A 27,403-nucleotide genomic window follows, 5' to 3' on the forward strand; every position below is an offset into this window, starting at 1 on the left:
CAAACTAGAAATGCTAATGTTAGCAGCCGTGGCAAAGAGTAATCGTTATTGTTCACCAGTACCAATACTCAAAGTTATCTTTATTATGCTAGATGCAACAAAAGGGCAATGTTGTCATCCGACAGCAAGTGGACTTTTAATCTGAAATGACTAGTGGATTAGCATTGGTGTTTTTATCAACACGGCATGGATAACAGAAAACCTGGATGTGTTTTATGAACTTTCTTGGCAAGGAGGATGGATTATATTCACGGCCAGGCACAGGGGAGGAGGCTACGTCACATTAGGTAGGACAAAAAGTTTTGTTTTGACAACTGACTAAGGGTAACTTGTTAATAGCAATCAGCTGTGAAGTCGGTGCTGATCGGGTCTGTGTCGCCCAGCCAGGGTCGGGTCTGGCATTTAAATAATAGACGGATCCTTTTCGGTTCCAGGTCGTACATTTCCAGGTCTCTTTGCGGTCAGGCACAACTTTTTGGACCAGTAAAGACCTGGTCTGGATATCTGGAAAGTGTGCTCCTGCAATTACTGTTTATTGCTATAGGTGACGCTAAAGAGAACAAAACAGATCTTCAAGATTACAACTTTAAACATCAAACTTATTGCTCCATTTGTTGACTTTTTTTCTTTATTTTCTGTTTCTCTAACTTGTATACTGTAAAAATCTATGACTTATAAATGACTTTAAATATGTATATTTATGAGTAAAAAGTGAACCCACATTGACTTGGTCTTTAGCAGCAGAGAAAAACAGAAATTAGCAATAAACGCTAAATCTTTATTTCAGAATATAAGCATTAGTTGGTTTTGCCGCTCTCATAAATAAACTTCTTGATGTTGTCAGTGATCCAGTCATTGAACGCAGAGACGCGGGTGAATACTGAGGGTTTCTTGTCTTTGATGCAGCCCTGAGGTCCAAAGCTGACGATACCGTGCACCTCCCAGGTCGTGTTTGCTCCTGCTGCCGCGCAGGCGAAAGGACCACCCGAGTCACCCTACAGGAGAGCAAAAGAAGGGCATTACAAGACTTATTATACGGGGAAGAAGATGCATTAGTGAACACTTGATTTTGACAGTCGCTGTACATCATCTCCGGGCCCTGGAATGTGTGAAGGTCACTCTTTATTGAAAATGCGTGTGAGGTACATGTCAGTGTTGTGTTTTCTGAAGCTGTGTGGAAGTTTTAAAGGCCTTCAGTTTGTTCTGAAGTGTTTATTTCTAATCTTCCCATGCCCGTGCTTGCGTGCTTGCTCATTATGGGAAACAAATAATGTTCTTTTGTCCAATTATGGCTGAAAGCGGGCAGCCATTTACAATCAAGGCTGACTGATCACAAACAAACCAGTTTACAGGGTGTTACATAAAAGACAGCCCTGCATGAGGGGCGATTACACTCAAAGAGGTTTTCATCAACCAAATAGCATCATAAAAAGTCCCTGTGTGCAACAGTTGTCATTTTTTCTGAATTTGTCTCTCTCTTACCTGGCAGGCTGATTTGAGCTCATCTGGGGACTCGTAGCCAGCACAGATCATGGAGGGCCTGAGGGTCTCCCACCAGTACGCAGGTTTACTGCAGGTCTGGAAGTCAACAATAGGGAGGGCTGCCTGGTTTAGCTTCTCTGACACTTTTGGGAACAGGTTACCTGGGAGAGAGGTGAAATGCAAAAGTTTATGTTGCTGTAGTGAGGGTAGACATAAAGATGCACACATTAACCCCAATTGACCAAATTCACACAGGAAATATCTTCGTCTGGTGTCACACTCAGGGTGGGAAGCTCAATGTCATGCTGCTGTGTTCCAGGTTGTAGGCTGTATAAATTTAGGGCATCTGACGAATCATTATCGTTCTACAGCTTCTTGATTTATCAGCATTTCAAGAGACAACTGAACAGTAAAAATCTGGAGTGTAGTTACAACATATTTGATAACCTATTAGCTAGTAGCATTAACAACTAATGTTAGCATTCATTATTACATTTACATACATACAAAATGTTAGCTAGGAATTGACATTTTGTTAGCTCTTTCTAGCTACAAAATGTTTGCAAAATGTTAGCTAGGAATTGACATTTTGTTAGCTCTTTCTAGCTAACGAAATGTTTGCAAAATGTTAGCTAGGAATTGGTTGAATGCTAATTTTAGCTGTTGTCTAAAGGTAGCTTATTAGTTATGAAATATGTTGTTTTACTTTGAATTATGAGCCGATTATGTCCCTCTGCATGTTAACTATCAATTGTCTTTTAAGTTGCTTGTTAATCGAGAAGCGGTGAAATGTTAACAATTGTAAGATTACCTATATTTATACGACTTAAATCCTGTAATATAGAAGTACAACATTTTCTAGTATTTGAGCTTCCCACACTGAGCGAATTGCAGTTCCTGTAGCCTGCCTGTAGCCTTACATCGACAGTTCTTTTACAGGAAATGGAAATGTACGATCACTTCTACCTTTCTCGTCTCCCCAGCCGGTGACGAAGCAGGGTGTCCCAGCAGGCATCACAGCACCAGGTTTGGGCAGACAGATGGGGCTGATCTCCCTCGTCATATTGACAGGCTCGGTCAAATGCACCAGGGCTACGTCGTTGGTGATGTCAGTGTTATCCTGCTCGTAGACGAACCCCTCGTGGCGGATGACACCATCCACCATATAGCATTCCTCTGCAGAAGGAACGTCCATGGAGGAGTTCATGTGGTGCTTACCCAAACACATACGCCAGTAGGAGGGTTTATTCAGTGGGCTGGGGAAAAAAGGAAATTTGAAGGTGAAAATTAGAAACTCATTTTAATTTGACCTCTATGACTACTGTGGAAGCTGGTATAAATACAAATGAAGAAAATTAAGTGTTTCTTAGAGCTGCTTTCAAGCCTTTAACACCTGCTTTTTGCCATGTGCGGGCAGTGGATATAAACATCCTACAGTTACAGGGCAACAATAACATTCATTAGGAGTCATGTTTCTGGCAACCTAGCAAATGTTAATCCGATATTCACTCTCATTTAGCTCTGTTTTGGTCTCCACCAACCCCTGAGAGAACGAAACATAGGAGGGGATTCTCATCACAGTCGCTGCTAGCACCTTGAATTCACAAAAGATACAATGCTAATTATAAGCTAACAGCATTCAGTTCTATCCACATATGTATGATGTGCAGGGAGGAGTGGGGACTGCTTGGTTTCCAATTTACTGTGAAGACCAGACCAGGCAGATGAGCTCCAGACGGTCATCAAGATTATATAACACTCTCATCCCCAGACTCGTCTCCATAAATGTGAAAAAAGTGTGCTCTTGAGGGCCCCCGGGAGAACATCAATTCAACCCCTTATTATATAAAAAATATTAATAAGAGACTGTAATTATAGACAGTTTAATTTTTAGGTCATCCAAAGGTGTGGCTGATTTAAATACGTGCAAAACAGCAACAGAGCACCGAGACGGTCTTTGCTCTGCAGCACAGTTTAGGGAGTTAGACGGTTCCCCTTTGTCTCATTTGCACAATCCTTTTATGAAATCCCCCCTCCGTCCTTTAGCTTCTAAATGCTTCGTTATGTTCACCGGCTAGTGTGTAAATGTGCCTGTCTGCTGTTTGGTAATGAGTAGGTCGTGTACAGAGGCTTTTTAGAGCTTTCTATCTGCTAAAAATGAAGCATTGAGAGCTGTCGGAGTGAACCAAAACAGTGAAGTCTCATGCGGGCTGCTAAACAATGAGCTGACACTCACTATAAATCACGGTTCTGTCAAAGGGAGCTGCAGAATCAGGTTATAATTTTCTGCATTACTTGCGAACCCTTTCACATTGTCATTTGATACAGTGTTACAATAAAAACATCGGCTATAGCAGATTTAAATAGATATTAGCTTTTAAAATAGCATGAATTATAGCGTAGTTGTATATCTTACAGCATGAAACAGTGAGCAGCTGTGAGGATCCATTCCTCGTGAATCAAAGAACCTCCACAACCGTGCATGTAAGGTATGGGAGAAAATGGTGAAGCCTGGGGAAGAGAAGTGTTGAAAATAAAAGCTTTTCTACGGCTCTGTTAATGTGGCACACAGAGACGCAGGTTTGACTTTACCTGCATGGAGACCTGCCAGGGCCAGGAGTGGGGAATCGCCTCTTCCCCGTTGACCACCCTGGTGGTGATTGTCTTGGGTGTCACTTCTGGTTTTCCACAGTCTACTGGCCAGTCTGGAAAGAGGGAAATATAAAATGATCTATTAGTATAATGACTGTAATTAAGATTATCCAGCAAGATCCAGTGCTTTCCATCAAGGAAAGAAACTGGGAACCTCCAAATAAGATCACAGCACAGGACCTATGTAAGTTAAAGAGGGGGTATTATGCTGTTTCACATCTGAAGACATATATATAATGTTACAATGTTGGATGTCCAGACTAAACGTGGGTGAAGTTTCAAATCTGTAGGTAAAAGTATGTTGGAGTAATCCCCAGGCTTCTCAACTCAGCCTGCAGGCTGCTGTGAACGCCAGGTTTCACACAGTTTTTTCTACGTAGTGCAGCCTCAGCAGGCTTCGGGGAGCTGGCCAATCAGAAGAAAGCAGGCTTGTAGGGGCGGGGTTTCTTAAAGATTCTGACTGAATCGTTTCAGGCAGAGGCTGTATGAGGGCCTTAACAGAGCACCAGTATGAGAAGAGTTTTTTTAACTGTAAATGATGCTAAGCTACTCCACAGGTATCACAAAGTGAAATATGAAGCTTGAAATTAGCATAACACCCCCCCTTTAAATTAAGCTTCCACTCACCAATAACAATTTTGTCCCATGGGTTTGGAGGTGGAGGAGGTAAAGTTGGGACAACACTAGCATCAGTGGTCCAATAACCACGAAAACCTGCCTGTTGATTGTCTCCATTACTCAGGAAGCGAATGACAATGGTGTTACCAGGGACAGTGATGGCAGGTGGAGGGGCAAAGCCGCAGAATCGACCTTCAGAAACAAAAGGAAATGAGAGTTTTGGATGAAATACCCCCCTAAAAACACAGAACACAAAATGGACATTGGAATTTCTAGTGAAAAAACCAACCCAGTGATGTCATGCTTTGTCCACTGAAGATCTCCACATAGTCCACACAGTTTCCCATCACGTTCACAGCTTGTACCTCAAAGTGAGTGAAGGCTACATGGACAACTATTGCTGATGGGATGGTGATACGCCACGTGCACACAGACTGGGATTGGTAGTCTTTGGGCCAGTTAGGAGAGACAATCTCGCCCTGATTAGCGCTGAAGCTTCCTCCACACGGAGCTGTGAGTGTGGATGATGTGAAAGACACAGAAAAGGTGGAAAAAATGGGTTAGATTCGTTTTGCATGGAGGCTTTTCATTTAGAATCTTGTCAGGTACATTTTCTCCTGTCTCACCCTCTTTAGGGTCTACTGCCCTCCAGCTGGCAGTGAAGCCCGTGTCCACCACCTTGTCGTTGGAGGAAAAGCCGATGTGAAGTCTGTTTCCATCGCTCACCAGGTCTTTAGGAGGAACATGGGTGCAGTGTTGGCCTGAAAGAGAAATGATCATGAGAAACTGTTAGCTGATTCTTTCAGGGAAAACTATTTAAAGAGCTTGTTTGTGTTGGTTGTTAAAAGTGTATCTTTATGACTTCTTTCCTATTTTTGTGATTATACGTTCACAACATATACACATGCAGATTCATTGCAGACCTTACACCAAAATGCTTCTTTGTAGGTGTGCACTTTTAGCTGCAGTATGAATGCAGCTATAGTGAGATATTAGCATGCTGATGTGAGCATTTAGCTCAAAGCACTGCTGTGCCTAAGGAGAGCCTTAAACAGCCTCTAGCAAGGCTTTACACCCTCAGTCTTGTGTAACATTTTTGACTGTGTGGGACGCATGTTTATTGTACATAAAAACTGTTATATATGTATTACATTTTTTATAATGAGCACTTATTTTGCATAAATAGACTTGAGTGATTATTAGAATTCAGAATCAATTTTGCTTTTGTCATTTGACCAGAGCAAGAGATGTAGTGCATCATAAAGCACAGTAATCACTTCAATGAATGACTCGGCAATTAACGTCTTGCTTTAGAGAAACAGGAGGCAGATATTCACATACCTAGACTTCCTACTCTGTCTGTGAGGACGACTTTGTCATTCAGGCACATCTGGCTCTCCTCCAGGGAGAAATTGTGGAAACGGAGGTGGACCAGTTTGCCGTCGGGCACCTGGATGTTCCACTGACAGCTGGCTTTGTTGCTGTAGCTGCCCGGGTAACCCATCGAGGACACCGTGCCTTCTGTGCCGGTCAGGTCCTTTGGCCCTCCACAGCCAGATGCTACACAGGGACAACAGAGGGTGAAAACCAGCCATAAATCCTGCCTTTGTACCATATTTAGTTTTTTAGTAAAGCAGGTCAATAAAGACCAGCTGGATTCCTACTGTGCTCATTGTAGATGTCCCTGCGGATGACATTTTGGATCCAGGGGAGGTAGGCAGAGGAGCGGGTAAACACGGAGGGCTTCTTATTCATAATGCATCCAATGGGGCCAAAGCTGGTTATACCGTGAACTTCCCAAGGACTACCGGGACCGTCCTGGCACACCAGAGGGCCGCCTGAGTCTCCCTGTGAAAGTCACAAATCAACATCAGAAACAGCATCAGCAGCATGTTTAATACCATCTGTCTAAAGTTACACTTGATAAATCCTCAGACTGATGTGAAACCACTGAAGTATTAACTCTGTAGTCTTTTTGTTTTTACCTGACAGACAGACTTGAGCTCATCAGGCAGGGTGTAACCACAGCAGATCATGGAGGTCTTGACCTGGAACCACCAGTAATCCATCCTCTTGCAGGTGTCAAACGGCACAACAGGCAAAGCGACCTGGTTCAGGGCCTCTGCGACTTTAGCATTCATTGAATCACCTGAAATCAAACAACATATTTAAGATTTCTATAAAAAACTTAAGTTCAATACACTGAAGAGCATTAACACAGGTGGTGTTTGCACAAAGAGTCCAGCAGAGGGCAAGCAAACTACACAACACTCAATTTTTAACCCATGAAGGGTCTCTCCAAGATTATGTATTAATATAATATAAGTGAATGAGTTTAAAAGGTGGACCTAGATTGTAATTAATGTGTAAAAACTGTATACTGAATGTCCTGTACCGGTCTCATCCCCCCAGCCGGTGGCGTAGCATTTCTTCCCCCCAGGTAGGACTTCCTCGTCCGAGGGAAGGCAGGCGTACGAGATCTCATCACTGGGTGTCACCTCCCCGTCCAGCCTGACAAGGGCGATGTCAAACTCCACTGTGGGCACTGTGGGATACTTAAAGCCCTCGTGGCGATAGATACCAGTCACACCGAAGCAGTGTTCACTCGGCTCTGTGTAGGTCAGGTTGTGTTTGCCCAGGCACATACGCCAACGCTGCAGCTCGTCAGCATATCTGGGTAGGAAGAATAGCAGATGATACAATAGTAAAACCTCGCAGTTAACAGCAAACACAGGGATACGTGTCACCGTCACTGCTTCATATAATCTGACAGGATATTTGAGCAAAATATCCTTGCACTGTGGGAATTCTGCAGCTCATAACCATGTGTATAAATCCTGGCTCACAGCAGGAACACACTATATAGCACTCCTCAGGCTCCACAGAGCACCAGCATCTCTCTGTTCAGGGCACTGCAGACCATTAGCCAAGGCGTTGAGGCATCTCTAACAATGCATTGCTCATGCACTGTAACAAGCCCGAGGTAAAAGCACACACACACCAATAACTACCCTGAGATTATGCAAGAGGGCTTCCAGGAAGTTTTGAGAAAACTGTGGGAAAAAGTGGCAACCTGAACGACATGCATTACCCTTTAAGGGCAGCTTTAACTTAAACTTTTGAATCACGTTCATAAAGTTTGTTTCATTTTTACAATTCTATACATATTTTAATGTTATGCTTTTTCGGAGCCTCTCCTTCCTCCTGAAACGAACAAGCCGTTTTGCCATTCAAAGGTCAGACCTTAGCCACGATTGGCTGACAGTATTTTGAGTGACCGTGTAGCCCCTCCCCCACGTTGGGGAGCGGCCACACTGCACCGTCGGTCCAAAGTTGTAGAAAACATGGCTGCTCTAGGATCCGTTATTCGGCCTTATATGTACGAGCCAGAATCGCCAGGAGGTATCGGAATGGTAAATTCAGGTGAATGGCGGTGAATGACGATTGGTCGATTTCAGCGAACGCAAGGTTCCAAGTAGAAACCTGCAGCTGTTCTGACCTTTTTAAAAATGTAATTCTGGAAAAACTCTGCAGTTTTCACTTTTTCACTGTGAACAATAAACACCCCAAAATGTGAAACCCATGCTAAATATGTGAATATCCATTCAAAAGATACGGCCCCCTTTAAACATTTCTATTTTACATACATTGTATTGTGTGTGATAATGAAGGAGAGCATTTACCTTATGAAGCAGTGGGCTGCTGTAAGAACCCAGTTCTTATGAATGAGAGTGCCGCCACATGTGTGGAAAAATGTAGGTTCTGGTTGGCTGTCAGGCCAGACCTGAAGCAAACCAACAAGACAGAGTCTTTTAAGATATTTGCACACTGATAATTAGAGAAGGTACTCACTGTTTATTAAAAGTGAATATCCATGCGGTCAGTCTATCAATAAATAGGAGATACACAAAGGGCAGAGGAGGATGGACATTGTGAAAAAACTGCTGCACACTTTTGAAATCACTGACATCCTGTGTTGTGTTTTGTATCCTTCTGTGTATGCTCTTTATTTATTAGCTGGGTCTCTCACCTGCATGGACACCTGCCAGGGCCAGGAGTGTGGCTTGGCTGGCTCCCCGTTCACAATGCGTGACATAACGGCAGGAGGAATGGCTGGTTTCCCACATGTCCCGGGCCAGTCTGGAAAAAGAGGAGAACACAGTTGTAATCTATCTTGTTTTTGCCTGTCTGTGCATGTATGAATTTAGTATTTGATTTGTTTGTGTGTAAACAAAGCCTGGATATACAAAACATATCTGCAGCGAACAGATAAGCCTGTGTCTAGTGGCTTTAAATCACCGGCTCTGGAGCTCTCATTCGGATGTTTTAAATAATTTTCCAATCACACAATGTGGACACTGCTGGCTGTGGACGATGTGGACTACCCCTGTGTTTTTGGCTTTTACTAATCCCCCTGTCTGCTGCATTCAGTGTATCTTCATGCACGAATAATACCATGCTCCTGCTGCAAAAAAACAATGGGTCTACAACTGGAGAGGTAAAAATCACCATCCAGGCCAGACTCCTTGACGTCACATTTGTGAAAGATATACATTTCTTTTGATCGTCCTAGGAATCGACATTAAATCGCGCCAGTCCCTCTGATCCCACATTTTCCCCCCAGTATATCACCCCTCCTTCCCTCGTTCAACACACAGGGAACCTCTAGTCACAGCCCTGGTGGAAAATAACCCAGAGGCAGCAGGGTCCATCTATAAAACTCTATTTCAGCAATTGGCTTGGCAGGAGCCTGGGCCACCTGGGGCTCATCGCCCAGTGAAGAATGAGGATCGGGTGACAGCCGGCTAGGAAGAAAAGAGTAGCACTAGGCCAATTCACGTAATGTTCTTCGCACGACCGCTTAAACAACATATCACCTTGTTTTACAGCACATCCAGGCGCAGAGAGGTGGGAAAGGGGGTGTTAAGAAGGGGTGAGGATGGAAGGAGGCATGAATCAGACAAAGATTAGGGCAGGCCTCGGTGCAGCCGGTTGTCTGAACATGCCCAAACTCCAAAGTTTACAGGGGTTTGCTTACAAAAAATAAAATTTAAGATGCTGAAATTAGCATTAGCAAGTGTTTTTAATAAATTGTTAAAATTGTTGACATTGTTTAGTGCTTTGTGTTTAAGCTGCATTAACTGATTTTCTGACCACTTAGGGGCAAAAAACAAGCTGTAAACACATCTTGTTTATATTATTGCAATTTAGTTTTTGTTGCAAATGTGTAAGAAAAAACCCCATAAACTTCATTGTATAAAACGCACTTTTAATACATTTTTTTTCATCTTAAAAGTGGGCTGCATCCTACATACTGGTGCAACCAATATACCAGTATAAAATGCAGAGAGAGGTAGGTTATTGTGTTATGGTATTTTACCCAGACGATGGTGCTATCCAGTTGTTAAGTCGTGACGTCACATCTCTGCATTAAACTGCTTCGGTTCCAAGCCGCTACAATGTCTCCTATCACAATATGCCGCAGTGCTGTTTTCCCACGCTGTTTTAAGCGAGGACATTTAGCTTGATTGTTGCTAACGCTTCATCACGGACATGCACCGTCATGATTGCCATTGCAGTCGCCACCCTCACAACAACCCACAGCAATTTGTAGTACACCTCCAATTGATCCATTGTTAGTGTATGAGTGCAACCTTATATGAACTTTTAACATTGTTTTCTTATGCAAATGTTAGCAAAGAAATGGTGTATAACTTCACCTATGGCAATGTCGTCCCAGGGGTTTGGCTGAGTGGGCGGCTCTGTGGGAGCAGGCACACTGGTGTCTGTTGTCCAGTAGGCCCTGAAGCCTTTGGCCTCGGTGAGCAAGTCTGTGTGGAAACGAATCACCAGCCTGCTGCCTTTTGTCTGGATGGTAGGAGGCAGCCTAGTCCCACAAAACGGACCTGAATAATATAATAGTGTAGAAACAGTAATGCAAACAGTGTCGATACACAGATTTAGTAATTAGGGTTAAAAAAACACAACTCACCATGCTTTTGAATCTGCTCATTAGTCACATTGTCGATGTCATACACCGCTACGTTATCGAAGCATTTGGACGTCAGGAGATCTTTTGCTTCCAGATCAAAGTGGGTGAACTTCAGTGTGATGTTTTTCCCCGGAGGCACGGCGATGTTCCACATGCACTCAGCGTTAGCCTTGTAGTTCATGGGCCAGTTCAGAGACTTAATAACGCCTGTTTCCTCTTTGGAAGAAAAGCCACAGCCCTGGATCTCTGGAACAGGAAGAGAGAGGGATTGAGACACTGTGACACATTACATTGCGATAAGATAAATGTACACAGGCTTTAGTAGCCCACTGTGAACATGGAGGGTCTTGAGTAGATGTTGTATCATCGTAATTTAAACAAATGTTCATTTTACAGTATTATCTGTTAGTTAATCAAAGGACAATCTGAAGTACATTTCCTCAGCTGCACCTTAGGCCTAATTTTCCTGCCTGATAATGGTGATAAAAAAAAGATAGAGGAGCTTTATCTCACTTTTATGCTTCACACTGTACTCTGACCTGTGCTTCGACAGAGTTCACACCACTTAAGCAATACGTTTAAATATATGACAGAGGAGCGAGATGTTTTATGGTCCATCTAAATGAGGTGTTGAGCTGCTTCGGCTACGTGCGTTTCAGGGTTGAGTGTTCCTGTGTCTTGTGCGTGTGTCTTGTGCGCTCACTCATGCAGCGAGTGTGTTAGTGTCCTTGGTACCTGTGATATCCTCAGGATACACCGCCTGCCACTTGGCAGAGAATCCTCGGTCTGTGAGGCGACTGTCCGACTGGAAGGTGACAGATAATGTGTGGCTGGCGCTGACCATCACGGGGGGGAGGAGGTAGCCACAGTGCGTGCCTGGGGATGTTAGAGAGGAAGGAAAGAGGTGAAAGAGGGAGGCTTGCAGCTTAACAGGATAAAAGTGTTAAATTATTTGAGCGCGTTTGGGTGAGAGTGTCGGGTGTGGTTAGTGGTTGATGGACGGGGATGCTGACAACACGAACAGATGAAGGTGACTTTACTGTCTGCGAGTGACACTTTATCAGCAGCTGAACAACAAATCATGTGGAACATTAACTCTGTTCCTCACCGAGTCGATGAACACAAGGTGGAAATGTTTGCAAAAAGTACAGGGTAAAGAGCAGATATTTTTGGGGCGATGGAGGAAAAATTTTAGCATCAGTAGGGCTCGAGGTGTGACTCATGCAGAATGTCAAAAAAAAAGCATTTAGGTCACATAGTGTGCAGACCAAGGGTGCAGAGAGACCAGCACAGAAGCACAGCAGTGATACACAGTAGCAGAGCAAACCTTAACATACAGCAGACACAAAGAACCATGGGCATTTTATTGCAGACCGTATCATCAAGACCAGTAAACTGAAATAATTTGCTTCCTTCATCACTTGTTTTCACTGTTGCCTTACATTGCAATTATGGCAAAATGGTCGATGGTAGTGTGGCTGTAAAGGCCCAACCCTGGGTGTATAAATAGGAGTAACAATGCGTTGTGTTGCTTATGACTTAAAGTTTTTGTATCTCAAAAGAATAATCTCCTCTTTCCTGTCTCAAATGGATCTTTGAAGCTGATGACTTTTCAGACTTCCTGGGATTTCAGAACCGAGCTGCTCCCTGCTGTAGTCTGTTTTTTTTCATTTCTCTCTACAAACACATTCCCCCTGGAACAACAGGACGCACCACTAACACACTCTCATCACCTCTCTGTGTGTGTTTCGCAGAGAGCATGTGCTTGTACCTCAGCGCTTTAGTCCTTGAGAACTCAGCAGTAGATAAAGCTGTATCAGCCTCACTGCAGCCACTGAAGTGAATAATAAGCGAGGTAATTTATAGTGTGCAGGCCCCTTTGCAAAGAAGATCCTAATCAACTGTTTTACAGCAGGGGGAAGATATCGAGCTATCAATATACTCTACTAGCGCTGATAGTCTAGCAACAAACAAAGTCAGAGTCCACATATTCAGCGACAGGTGAGACAGTAAGCAGATGGATATTCATTGCTGGCTGGGTTGCTTGTTTGCTGTGTTTGTCTTGGCTGCTTTTCAGGCTTCACAGAAACAGAAAATGTGAATATTTTCCAAATTTATATCAGATGCAGTTTGGGATCAAAGGGCACAAAAATATTCAGAATGTCACGGTTTCATTTTGAAACCAAAGATGAAAATGTGATCAGAATAAAGGATTCATTTATGTCTCACCTAGTGTGCTGTAATCATCTGAGACGATCAGTTTGTCCTCCTTGCACTGTCCGGTCTCTCCTGTGACGGCCAGGTCAGTGATCTGCAGTTCAACCAGGAACCCTTTGGCCACTGAGATCTTCCAGGAGCTATTCAGATGAGCAGGATATGGGTTTGGGAAACCCAAAGACTGGAACACACCTTTACGGCCGTCAAGAATTACTGTATCACTACTTCCTGTCAAGTAACAGTAAGGGGAAGAAATGGTGGTGAACAATCATTCATAATTTTCATATTTCATTATGTTTATTGTCTTTAAAGAGTAGCTGCACACTTAAACATGTTTTTTGAGCTGTATTCTAAATTATTTTGCTGTACTGTGATGAAACGAATCAACTCTGGAGTTAATACTAACAATTCTTACCAAATGTATAAAAATCTGCACGGTGGTGACGTAGAGTCGACCGTTAGGGACAAAGCTATGTAATGAAATGTATTAAAAAAACACAGGATGTTAACGCCTGTCAATCAGAGGTGGGCAGTACACCCCCCCGGCCCCCGTCTTTGAGAGGGAGTCTGTGAAACCGCGCTCATTTTCAAATACATCCTGATCTAGACACATCATTCACTAGAGCTTACACTGTTTTTGCTAACACACTGTACATTAGCCCTCTAGCTAACGTTACGCTACCACTCAGAGACTGCCCCCATTCTCTCTTGCCCGTGCATTGCCTCGGCCCCAAAAGCACGGGTTCAGGCATTAGTGGGGCCAGAGCAAACGGCTCGAATTGATAGGGCTCGGGACCACCACGGTCCTCCACCACACTAAAGGGCTCTTCAGGGGACTCTGGAGGGGAGACGTCCACCTCAAAAGAGCCCTCTGTGGCACGTGTGGCTTGTGACCCGTGTGTCGTTCGCCATTTTCCTCCGGCCAGGGGAGGGGATGCCACTGAGCTGCCGGGCATACCCACCCCCCTCTTAGCCCCTTACCCACTTTGAGCATTTTTCAAAACTGTGCAGTGGTTGGAGTTATGGTCAGACCTGTGGGTGCAGTTACACGTTAAAGGCAGTAAAATACAACATATTGCACCCTCAACATACAACATGGTTCATTATGTAGTACCTTAATTGGCCATTGGAGAGAACCTGTCTGTTTGCCGATCGCTTTAATACAGTGATGAATAAAACAACCTCAGGGGGAATCACCCCACTCCTACGCACACGGCTGCTCGCATTCATCCTTTTCTCGTTGCTTATTAGTGTTGTGTTTGTGCGGGGAAAAACTGTACAGGGAGGCATAACAGCTATGTACGGTGTATCAACTCTCCTTGGACAAAAAACTACATGTGATCACATAGATTATGATACAGTGAATTGTGCCTCAGTAACATTCAAGAGATGACTGATAATCGTAGCGTTGTTGTGGACCATGGCTTCTTTGGAAGCTGGAGGCTGTTTTCTTCTATGTTTGGTGGCATTACACCGTTCATTTTGCCATACACACTGGTGCTACAATTCTGTCAATATTATTGCTTCTTCGTGAATCTGATCTGTTATTTATTGCTTGTTTGTGAGACAAATGCGTATCTGCTTATCCTGCACCCTTCCGCCAAATTTCATGAAAATCTGGCCGGTAGTTTTGTTCCAAAATCCTGCTTACAAACCAACAAACTGCATCGAATCATATCCTTGGCAGATTTAAAACTGAATCCCAGCACACTTGTTTATTTCTAAGTGTTTGGAGGGAATGTGAAAGTAGAGTTTCAGAGGATGCTTACCAGCAGTTGTGGCCAGTGGAGTGGTTGGTGTGGTGGGTTTGGGTGTGGTGGGTCTGGGTGTGGTTGCGGGGGTGGGTTTTTTAGTGGTGGTGGGTTTTGTTGTGGTGGTCGGAACAACAGGTGGAAGGCTGGACTTGGTGTAAGTAGCTTTGAATCCTTTAGAAGTCAGAGTGTTGTCCGATTTGAAGCGGACCACCATCGTGCGGGTGGTGGACTCCACTGGCTTTGGCATCGTCCCTCCACAGAATTTACCTGTGATGGATCAAAGTAAGTGTTAAAGAGTCATCAGCAACGGACCAAACATTTCAGTTTATAGAGTTGAGGATGGGCTCAGTTCTGCTTTAACAATGAACTCAATACAGATGAAATTACTGAGTTTAAAATAGACCCCAGGATCACTGTTCATTGTACAACTTCTCAAACTTTTAATTGAGCTCATCAATTATTCATGAGCCCTAATACTTGACATTACAAATGTTGAACAAAGCCCACTCTCCTTCCTGAAGCTCTAACACATCCCTTTGCTTTATAATTGCACATCCAGCTTCTGTGCTGAATTCTTCTGTTGTTTCCTTACTGCATGCTGGACACGTGTATGATGTCTTGCGTACCTATCGAAGAAGACCCGGCCTTGTCGCCATCGTAGACCTGAACAAAGTCTCCACAGACCTCAGGGACCAGGTCAAAGGAAGTAAACGTCAGACGAACCCTCTCGCCTTCAGGCACTGTGATCCTCCACTGATCCAACAAATAAATAAAATACAAACACACACACAAACAAATCATTCATACCCAGGTTAATGTATAACAGATGAATATTTAGATCTGTCCAGTGATGTAGCAAACCTCTATCTGCAACATGTGCTGCATTTTGACACATTTAAATTAGTAATATTTTATCACTGATTCTGCTCTTGTTTGGACAGGTGGCGAACTGTCAGGCAAATACACAGCGAGATGAAATCATGATGACAGCCAAATAAAACCATTTGACTCCCTGTCCAAGCCCGGCATGCAAACCCTGACATCAAATTTGACTTTGATTTAATTAGATGCATTCATCATAGATCCAGCCCATAAGTGCTGTCTACGTGACTGTGTTGAAATCCAGAGCTAATGGATTCACTTAGAGGTTCTAATCTTGTTCAGAATATCATCCTTCTGTAGGTCTGTAGGTTGTAACACCAACTGCAATATGGTTTATTCAGGACATCTTCCTGGTATTAAGACGCAGTTAATTTGCACGATCATCGATTCAATCCTCCAGGAATAAAAAAAACGTATGTAACTTTCGTGTTTCTAAACGGATCCTCCTGTGTGATCAGTATCAGATTTATTAACCACACATTTACATAATTAGTGACATCAGCTTTAAAGAGCAGCTCCAGTCATGTTGTAAGACCAATAAAATGCTCTGCTTGAAATAATAAATTGTGTCTGATATGTTTTTTCTACAAAATACATTTAATTACCTTGTAAAAATCCTCCCAAGGCATCTCCTCCTTCTCCCTCATTAAAAATTCCTGCACAGGCCCCGCCCACTATGCAAATTTCCAACCGCCCCCTCCGTCACGAAAACAAAACCCGTCTCTGCCATCGTTTAGTGGCAACTTGTTGAAACTTAGCTAGCTTGAAATGTAGTAATTAGTCGTAGTAATGTTAACGTTAGTAGTCAGTAGTGAGTTTGCAAAAATTACGATGACGGTTGACTAGCAGTTACAGAGTGGCATTATTGTTTTGAGACATGTTTTGGTCTTTATTACTGATAATCGAATATCATTATTATTCCCATCATTCATTCTTTTCCTTGCTTTCTGGTTAAACCATCTCCTGAGGGAGATATCAGGCTCTTTAGATGCTAAACGGACAGTGTTCACCAGCTAGTTGCTAGCTTTATCTCTCTGCTCCTTGGTGCTGGTCAGGTAGCGTACTGTGGTTTTATCAGAGCATTTTTTTAATGAAAGCTGCAACAGTCAAAGCTGAAACTTGAGATGACAGAATATCCTTAGTAATAAAACAGCTTAAAGCATGCCTGTTGTGTCTGACAATGTTGCTAGTTTAAATCCTAAACAATGAGGAGAACAGTGCTCAAACACTCAGGAAAACTAAAGGGAAACTACAGACTACCGTGTGAAATTCTCTGTGTGTCAATGGTCCACTGCCTTCACATATAAAGGATGTAACCATGGGATTTGTTTTCATGCAAACATGAATTCTATAGTTAAATTTTAGTTTAGGGTTCAATAAGTCTGTTGTAGAGAACAGTATGATGCACTACATTAGAAAAAGATCAGCAGTGCTTCATCAGGTGTGTAGGAAAATGTTACCCTGTAGCTGTAACATTGTGTCTCCTTGTTCTTGTGTGTGGCCGTACCTGGTACAGCGCTCCGTTCAGGTAGTTCTGCTCAGGGAAGCTGGGGGTCATCAGATCCCCTCGGTCACCTTGGAGAAAGCCACCGGCTCCGGCTATTTCTGTGAGCAGGGATCAAGGGCACTTCAGCTCCACATACACCTCAAGGATACCCACAATACACCACTCCACCCCCATGCCATATTCATTTCCCTCTTCTCCTGCCCCTCTCTTCAACCTGCACCTATTACTCCAACATTTGCTTTCCAGGTCAGTCATATACTATAAGGCACGTATCCAACATTACGCCGGAGTCAAGGCAATTTTCTCGCTGAAATGGATTTCCACTCATCTTCTTACCTGGTGTGAGTGTTGGAGCCACAGCTTTGTAATGAGCCTTGAATCCTTGGTCTGTTTTTCTGTCATTGGTGTCAAAGTACACCGTCAGGCGGTTTGTTAGTGACACCACCGGCATTGGTTTGGTGTAGCCACAGTATTTACCTGCACACACCAGAAAAAATATATAAAAGGATTTGAGTAAATTTCTGCACAGATAAGAGAGGTTAATTATCGAACCGGAATCTCATGTTAAGATCAGAAAGAAACACAAAATGTGATGCAAAATGATCCCAGGTGCACAAAAACAAGACTACAGAGAGTTGTGATGAAACAACTGCAAAAAGATGCAAAATCACCACAAGCTCATGCAAAACTGTAACTCAATATAAAAGCAATAAGGAATGCAACATTATTATAATATAAAATGACCACAGTGACCACAAAATGCTTTATGACTGTATCAGACAACGCATGCTGCTGACAGTCCTTTCAGTGCTGAGTGCCCTCGTATGCTATTTGAACATTTGCGACAAATAACTGCTTACACTGATATTTACGGAAGCCCTTAGCGGACATGCATCGATACATTTTATCTACTTTGTTTTCCCGTGATAACGAGTTATTTCGGGTAATTTCCTCCAAATCTCGACATATTTTCCTGTTATCTCGGGATATCAAAGCTGGTTTTCCCATGATAGCATGTTAATTTCAGATGTTTTCTGGAGATCTCGAATTATTATACTGTTATCTCAGGATAACAAAGCTGGTTTTCCCATTATAACGGATTAATTTGGCCCTATATCTCGAGATAACAAAGCTTGTTTTCTCATGATAACGGGATCATTTACCAGCGATGTAGAAAACAAAACAGCAGGCTGGCCACTGTGATATTACAGACCAGGACTTGCCGTGCTGACATTGCCAACACTAATGAGGTAAGTTAAGCCTGTTTCTATGTTTGTTTTGTGCTTTTAGAACTATGGGGATACGAGTTATGATTATGTGACTTTACGATGGTGCTGCGTCGTTATCTCTAGTAATAATGTGATAAATAAGTCAAGATCTTTTTCTCGTTATCACCACGGGAAAAAGGTGTAAATAAAATGTATGTATGCATGTCCGCTAAGGGCTTGCATAGATATTATATTAAAGTTGTTTATTGTAATTTATTTTACCACAAGGAAAGATTGAACAATCAATAATTCAGAGTTTAATCTAATTGTACAAAGTGCCCCGTTTATCTTTATGTCGGCTCAGTCTGGCCTGCCCAGAGATTAATTTGTCTGTAAATATCTAAAAGAGAACAAAAGATTTATAATGAAAAATGTCTGTGAACCAAGAATCCTGCTTTAAACTATAAAGTCTGGCTGGTGAAATAGTGGGCGAGTGTGTGTTACTGTAAGTAGAGCAGTGTGCAGTGGACCAACAGAGCTGTCTGGCTCACTAGCTGAGTCTGTCATGGATGGATGGACTGATTTGGGCAGGACATCAAAGCTGCCCCTGCAAACTCAAAGAGCTGGTGTATTCGATCTAACTGATAGCCTCATATTCGTTTGTCTATACACCTAACCAGCCAAAAAAAATCTTAATCAGCATGTCTTTTAAAAAGAATTTTCCCTCTGAGGTTGGGACTAATGTGAGATTTTTTTTTTTTTACCAATGATTCCCAGAGAGTCTCGCAACGTGATGAAGTCTCCGGTGCAGAGCTGGGTTTCCTCCAAAGCAAACTCCTCAAACCACAGATGGATCATCTGCAACAGAAACATACAGAGGTGTTTCATCTTTCTTTTTTTAATGTGAGAAGCTGATAAGGGCGAAGAGCTGCTTGGAGGTGAGAGAGAGAGAGCGTGCGACATGTGCCACCTTGCCTGTGTGTGAGTCAAAGTGTGTGCTTCTGTATGTGTGTTTAAAGATAGCAAAAGGAAGGTAGTGGCAGAGGAGCAGAGATCAACCACTGCATCAGACAGGCGGGAGGGCAGCCATGCTAACAGAGGAAGAAGCATCAAGGATTTAGTTTTCTCCTGTGTGTGAAGGGGGGAGAGCTGGGAGAGAATGAAGTAGACAAGGCAGCCATCTGTCCAAGAAGCTGCCACTGCACTCGTCCCAGCTGTCCCCCACTGCTTGGCCTCACATTAGACAGTTTCCCCAACCGTTACACGACAAACTCTACAAATTAGACTGAATTGTGTGAAGTGAATTGCTTTGATCAGCACTGTCCTGCAAAAAAATGAAGAGATGAAGTGTCTTATACTTAAATAATAAAACTCTTCTGATGAAACTATTGCTCAACTTACAAAAACTAAGTCAAAGACACAAACTGTGGAACTGTAACCTTTATTTTCCAGTCTGATCTTACTGTCGTACTCTGCTTCATTTCTTGATTGCATTGTATGATGTTAAAAATGATTGTCTGACTCATGATTGTCCAAAAAATTATCAAAATGGAGGCTTCAGAACCAGACATGTCTTTTTTAGTCCACATAAGCTGTGTCCCAATCCATGGCCTGCGGCCTTCGAAGGCCGTATTTGTAGGCCAATTGCGTAACAGTGGCGCGTCGAACGCTGTCCCATTTCGAAGGCTCCTTCAGATGCAGCCGACAAATGTGTCCTTCTTTTCCCGGGCCACTAAGGATCCATCAGGTGCATCCTCCGCAGCCTAACGTATCCTGAGATTCATTGTGGGCCAATTCAAATGAGATGGCGGACTCACTTTGAAATGTAAACGTTTTTGGTTCGCAATCGAATAGCTAGAGTTACACATGTTTAACTTTAGCTACCTGTTGCTAGGCGACAGGAGCGGCGTTATGAGACGCAAGGGTAAGGGCGGGAACAGCAGGAAATCCTCCAAAGACCAGACCGTCTCATTTCAGTTGGATTTACGAGTAGCGCATCCTCCATAGACTGCCTCCCTCGAAGGATGCCCCCTGGATTGGGACATAGCTATATTCTTCCTTGGCAAAACCGGGCGCCTACAATACCCACAATGCAACACAATCACCCAAAGTTCCCTTGGACATTCAAATGTGTTATGCTAATAGCAGCGATCTAACCTCAAGTTACTAGGATCCAGCAGAGATAAGGAGTGAGCTAACATTTATTTTAAGGCTTTCAGTCTTCTAAACCATCGGATGCATCACATTTACAATTTTTCATTCAGTCCCTAAGACCTGTAAACAGATGTTTAAAATGTTGATGTTGTGATGCTGTTTGTATGTCTTCTTATTTAGTTTATAGGGAACTTTAATTTAGAGTACATTGACTGAGGTTCGAAAGAGCAGTGATGCTGACCTTATCAGGGTCCACGGTGATGTCCCAGGTGCAGCTCTTGCCGTTGTCGTAGCTGCTGGGATAGTGAGAACTGGTGAAGGTGCCGGACTCTCCAGACAGCTCCTGAGGACCATCGCACCCCGAGTCCGGCCCTGGAAATGTGTGACAGTTGTGTTATGTACTTGTACTGTATTATGTACTCAAATTATAGCTACGTGGTAAATGGACAGCACTTGTATATTAATAGTAAATGTATCCACTGACATGCACTATTTAATTCATACCGAAGAAGGAACATCGGCGCTTCAGTATCCCAACATGGACTTACTAAAAAAGCTGTTAAAGTCTCTTCCATTACCATTTCTTAAGTATATTGTGCTAGGAGAATGTGCAACTCTATGATCACTGCTTACTCAGTACAACCAGCTCACATGGAGATACTTCTTCTGTTTGTTAATAGTTTTATTTGAATGTAAAATATACATACTTTCTTAAAACAGGACGACTGTAAACCTTGAGCTAAATGCTAACATCAGCATGCTAAAAGGGCTAACAATGTAAATGCTAACTTGCTGATGTTTAGCAGGCTGTTTTAATTAGCACTAGAATGGGAATGTTGTTAGTTTTACAGGTTTCTGATAAACTAAACTATCAGACAAACGTAAATGTTGACCTTATGATGGCTTAAGAGGAAAAGTAAGTAAAGGGATCACCAATTCATTTTGGAAAGGGATTTATGTGTCAGAATTTAAACTTGAAGTAATTCAGAGTTGTTGAGTCATTATAATGAAAAAGCCACAGGTGTTAGCAGTATGGTAGATGATATATTTTTATCCTCTGGGGACCATGCAAGTTCAGATTTTGACTGCAATGAACCGACATTGCCGGCATAGAGACATGTTGCTAGCATGGCTGCAAACATTATTGTGATGCTTTGTTTTTTATTATCGTGCAAACAGCAACACTGTTCATTAAAAGGGAGCGTTTGCACTACTCAATTCAAATGATTAAAAACACATTGTGGTATTTGCAGTGAAATTTTAAATCAATTGAGGAGCCCTGGCAACAGCATTGATTATACAGTATGTCATCATCCACAGCAGCAGCAGGCTCTCTTCCCTTGTGGCTGCAGCAGCTTGTGCTTCTGAGCCTGAAACGCAGCTGTGTTTAACAACAAAAAACTGGATGACATTTTATCATTAGGCAGAACATCACTGTCAACATTATCATAATGTTTTCTGTTATGTAGAACAAGCCAACTCATTTTGCAATGATCCTTTTAATGTGCTTCATGAAGACGGACTGCTTTTTTCATTTGTTCCAGTGATGAAGATCAAACACTGAAATGGTGCATGATTAAATAATACAGTTGGTGGCAACAGTGTGCAAATCATCACTCCTTGTTGCATGTCCAATCTGGTACACACTCGTCATAAAGACAGGGGTAAAGAACCCTCTGATGACATGTGATGCTAAAAGCAAATTGGTTCAGCTGATAGAGCTTTAACCACTTCACTCCTCTGATGCAAGCCCAAACAATTCACCCACTTCAATTTCCACAGAAAACGAGGTAACAGAATTACGTCTCCTGTTTTCCTGCTTAAGGCCGAAATAAATTATAGGTTCCTTAAATGAAAAAGGAAATTGGAAAGAGATGAAGGAGAAAGGCTGGAGGAGGTACTACTTGTGTACCATTTTTATTGTAAACACTACTCACGTAGTGACGACACACACATTATCACTGTAAAATGACACTCAGGGGTCAGGTGTCCCCTTTTTTGTGCTCTGCATTTCAATTAACTTGAAAGAGAAAAGCAACCTAGCAAAATGGAATCTAAACTTACAACTAATTATCCTGCTGATTTCTGGCCTGTTCTCACATTTTCTGAAGACATGGAAGATTTCAAATGAAACAACATCCCTTAAATCTTGCAAGACTGAGACTCTACAGCCGTTCTGGTGGTGCTGTCAGCATGCTAACATGATCACAGTGACAATGCTAACATGTGCGCTATCTTAATTTAGCTTTTTAGCATGCTAGCATTTGTTAACCAACATTAAACACAAAATACAGCTGAGCTTGATGTGATGTTACTAGTCGCAGGTTTTTAGTCCAAAACTAAAATGCTTTTGACCTGATTGTGGCGAAGTAGGATATTCCAGGGATCGCGGTAAGCGATAAATGACTTCGACTTCCCGACAAGGCTTCCTTTTCCGCATGCTGCATTGTCACAGAAAGAGAAACTGTTTTCTTGTGATTTACTTGTTATTAACGGGTCTTACCTCGGCTGAAATTTCAACATCATGATGCAGATTTGTAAGAAGTAAAAATTCAAGCTTTGTCAAGTCTGTCCCCAAGAGGAGAAGAAAACTTTTAAAATGCTTGGTTGTTGAACGGAGGTCGGATCGATCTGATGCATTTGAGAAAGTCAGGCAATCTGAACGCTGAAGTCTTACGTAACACAGCCTCAAGGGAATTCATCTCAAGTTATATTAGTTAGTTTTTAGATCTAGAACGGATTGTTAGCTGAACTTACATGCAGATGTCTGTTCATTGAGATTAATAAGAAGCTAAATCGTCGTCAGATGACACTGATGGGAGCCAGGATGGCATTACGGCGCATTACCTTCCGCCTGCTTTTGCTCTCCTTGCAGAGTTTTCTTGCATCCGCAGACCGTCTCATTTCAGCTCAGCCGCACAGGCTACGAATGACTCATGCTTTGTAGACCGCGTCTTTAAAATTGCTGCCCCTGAATTAAGACACAGCTCATGAGCTATCTGTTGACAACTTTTTTTTAGGGGGTTGATTTTTGCAATTCTGTGCATTTTGATGTTTAAATCACTTGCAGGTTCATTTTCCTGTTAGTTTTTAGTTACTTAAAGGTGAATTTTTAGAGGTAAAACTTCACAGATAAAAAAAAAAAAAAAGGCAGTACAATATAAACATGGAGAAGATTTTAATTTTGTTCCTTTTGTATAATTTCCTATGCTGTTAAAATTTAAACCTCCAAATGTAAAATGCAAATCATCAATAGCCACCCAGTCAAGTTGTGATAAATCACTTTCTGCAGCTAATGTAACGGACAGAGGAAAAACCACTGACAGCGAAATTTACCATCTATCAAAAGAGACTGCAGGTCCGGTGTGACAACATGCTTCTCAGTGTTGTTCTGTCACTGATGCAGTCGCCTCAGGAAGCTCTCACTTTATATTTTCCATCCACATTTTCTCTGTCATTGCCTTGTCTTGTTGTATTTCCCCACAGCTACTGATCTGTGTCTAGTTACAGGGCCATCAGTGAAGCACTGAAACTTGCAAAATAATTAGATGAATAATTAATTTGGTCCTTTTTGGGAAATATTTATACATACAATATTGTCATTTAATTGCCCTTGAAAATAATACTGTGATGGCCAATGTGTTTTTGTAATCGTATCTGTATTGTAACATCTTGTTGTAATTGTAACATCTGAGCTGGACTTTGCAAACAAACCTCAAGTATTGTACCTCAGATGCATGTTGGTATTGAATTAGAATATAATGCATTTTCTGTCTATCAACACTCACCTTCGGTGTGAGGAGAAGACTCAGCTTTTTCAGTGAAGTACACGACCACCAGGCCGATGCAGGCGCCCGTCATGGCCACAAAAAGAAATATCAGACACTTTTCCAGGGTGCTCAGACCCTTGGATCGACGTCGACCCTTCTCCATGTCCATTTTTATAATGCCGATGGAGAAGCACCAACCTGTGCCTCATCCAACAACTCACCGGCTTATTACCAGCACAAGGAGGACCAGGGTATATCTGCACTTTGACGTTGGACAGATGAACCTTGAGCTTCTTCAGACGTCGGATTACAGTGTTTGTACCTGAATGGGCGGTATGTGCCATATTTATCACACAGTATCATAACATGAAGTTAATGAGTATTGAAGCTGTAAATGTCCCAACAAGAGGTCATCAGGATATCTTTTTTCACCCAGATAACTGAGTGCAATAGGAGGTAAAAGGCAAACCTCAGACCAAAATAACACACAAGATCTAATTATTAATATTTTAATTCTCTAATCCAGTCCTTTAACTCCAACTTTCAGCTTCAACACTGGTAAACAAGGTGACATAATGGGGCAATACAGTATTTTAAGGGCTTTTCAATAAGATTTTTTAAATCACACTGCAGTCTGGGAATCATGTGCTGTGCTGTGTCTTTTCAGTGCTTGCTAGATTTGAGCAAAACCAGCGTTTTCTCAAGTAAGCATCAAATTCATTACCTTAAAAACTGATGACTGCATGTGTTATTTTTAGCTCTTTAATAAGCAACACTCAGTGTGTGGTTTTACTGATAGGCAACAGATATAAATCCGCAGAAGGCCTTGACAAGAGATCGTAAGGGCCAAAGTTACCAGCAAAGACACTGACTTTATGTCCTCAGTGTTTTTTCAATGAACTGGACTTTTGCCAATCAACCCATAAACATTTCACTGCATTCTAAGCACATCTACAGGTTATCGCAGATCAGCTACTTTGTATAATGTACATTTAGTTTCCATTTATCTTGCAACCAGTGAAAAAAATGTCAGTTGACAGTAACTTTGGTGGCCTGTGTGATTCAGAGGTACCAGCTTAATCAATCTAGACAAAGACCCTTTGCTGTAATGCTAATTAATTGTATTCAGAAACCCTGAGGCGGAGGGATACAGAAAGTTTAAACTCCCAGTGCTGTTATACTGAATATCAGCACTCATGGAATTCCTCTTGTCCAATCAGATTACTTGGTCGGAACTGACTGAAGTATAACTTGCATTATTGGATTTCTTTTGACAGTGTGAAACATGACAAACATTGATATGACAAACACGTTAGCTGCGTATTTAAATATCCAGCAGATACTTAGCCACATTAGCATTCCTTTTGAATCGTATGTGTGTCCACCGGTTGAAAGAATAGTAAAATATTCACTTTCTTTTAGGTCTACTACTTAGGGATGTATCTTTAGCTGTCTATGCTCCCCTGTGTTCAGTAGCTAGCTGCTAACGGTATCCGCCTGTCGTTTGGTGTTGAGCAGGTATAGTGAACAGTTGTTTTTTTTTTTAGCTTACTGCGTCCGAAAACGATGCCAAGAGACGGGTGAGAGCGATCCAAACAGTAAAGTTGTTGGCCAGATGTCTAATTGATGAGCTAAAACCTTGCTATATTGTGCTTTGCTACATTGCACACATAATTCATTATTATTATAAAGATATTGATTGTATTTAGATCTTTACATAGGGTTAACAGAAAGGCCAACTGAACAGTAAGTCTAAATGAGAACAAAATATGAGTCTACTGTGAGGCTAGCAACATTGTTAGACCGTAATGTACGCTAACATCAACATGCTAACGCGCTTACAATGATAATGCTAGCATGTTGATCGTTTTGACGGTCTACCTTGGTTCAGCATGTTAGCATGCTAACAGTTGCTATTACCACTTGTGACTTAAGTATTTTTATGAAGGTTATAATATGATAACTCCTCTTAAGAATATTCAACCTGGAGAAAATGTGAAACAGGGTAGCATGCGGCAGGCTAAGAGGTGAGCGTCGCTTCTAACAGTCAATTCAAATGATATTAAACCCTCACTGTGACAAAGTGTTTCTTTCACAGAGCAATAATAGTTAACTTCTGTGTCTGTTCAGGCATAAGAAGGAGGATTAACTTCCTTTGCAGCGTTGCAGACAATGCAGAGGAAGCACAGAGCACAAAGGCAATGCTCAATTGGGTTTTGTCAGAATCGAGTCCTGAATTCACTTCGGATATTTCAGAACTTGAAGGAGAAATCTGTCCATCTGTTGGCTTTAACACTTCATTTTACTCCTCAGATAAGGAATTTCCCTCCATTTTCTCTCTGACAACAGGCAGAGCTGCTTATCGCTCCACAGGGACACAGAAGACGACAGAAGAAAAAATCATTCTTCAGGCTGTATGATGTTTTTTCTGTGGTGCACAAATCTACTGTTAAAGACACTCTGAACAGCAACAGTCTACTGATACACGTGTGTATCTATCGCTATCTCTCTCTCCTTGCCTTTCTCCTTTATCAGTGTTCAGTTTGTTTTGGATCTTCTCGCTCCACCAGGGGACCTATGATTTATGGGCACATCTGTCAGCCATAATACAGCAGTCTCTAATGAAGCCAGGGAAGGTGACCTTTGTGTATATCTGTGTAAGTGTGTGCTTTTTTTCAAACGTTTCAAAGGTTATGAGGGCAAATGTATGTGAGCTGAATGATAAGCAATCAATGATGAGCTCTAAAATCCTGGATTCACGCAGAAAACAAAGACAGAAAGGCAGATAAAAAGCAACAAACAGCGAGTGTTCGAGGAAACAAAAGGGGTGTACGCTGCAGAAAACCGGAATTGTTTGATAAAGGAACACACTCGCACAGCCCCACACTGCACCACAAACAAATGTAGGCCACATACTCCACTGGGAACAGGGCGGCCATCAGGAGGACGAGCCTCACTTCCAGCTATCTGGCAGATACAGTATGAGGATGAATAAGGGAGAGGAGCAGAACAGGCCGTTTTATGGGAACTAGTCTGCAGAGTGGAGGCCAGCAGAAGCTTTAATCACTTCAGTGTTACTGGCTTAGGATGCTTCGTTATGATATTATCCACAAAGAGAGAAAGGGGCATCTGGGACGGAGAGAAATGGAGGCTTGGAGAGAAAATGG

General features: G+C 42.3%; 1 protein-coding gene across 1 annotated transcript; it reads right to left on the minus strand.

The window, feature by feature from the left end:
- Positions 1-797: 797 nt before the first annotated feature.
- Positions 798-24,405, minus strand: LOC138595015 (ovochymase-2). The gene is made up of 25 exons (XM_069666334.1): positions 24,255-24,405; positions 20,708-20,838; positions 19,077-19,170; positions 17,441-17,581; positions 17,105-17,202; positions 15,342-15,468; positions 14,775-14,982; positions 12,974-13,194; positions 11,480-11,620; positions 10,745-10,990; positions 10,473-10,658; positions 8,783-8,892; positions 8,436-8,536; positions 7,148-7,425; positions 6,738-6,901; positions 6,417-6,600; positions 6,094-6,312; positions 5,370-5,513; positions 5,042-5,266; positions 4,762-4,944; positions 4,067-4,187; positions 3,899-3,973; positions 2,449-2,738; positions 1,483-1,643; positions 798-995 (listed from the first exon to the last, which is right to left on the minus strand). Exons 1-25 carry the CDS (start codon positions 24,403-24,405, stop codon positions 798-800), a joined length of 4,197 nt encoding a protein of 1,398 aa, XP_069522435.1.
- Between the last annotated feature and the right edge of the window lie 2,998 nt (positions 24,406-27,403).

Source organism: Semicossyphus pulcher, unplaced genomic scaffold, assembly GCF_022749685.1.
Source record: "Semicossyphus pulcher isolate SPU_LCO1_2020_fin unplaced genomic scaffold, fSemPul1.0.p SCAF_17, whole genome shotgun sequence".
Classification (NCBI taxonomy): domain Eukaryota; kingdom Metazoa; phylum Chordata; class Actinopteri; order Labriformes; family Labridae; genus Semicossyphus; species Semicossyphus pulcher.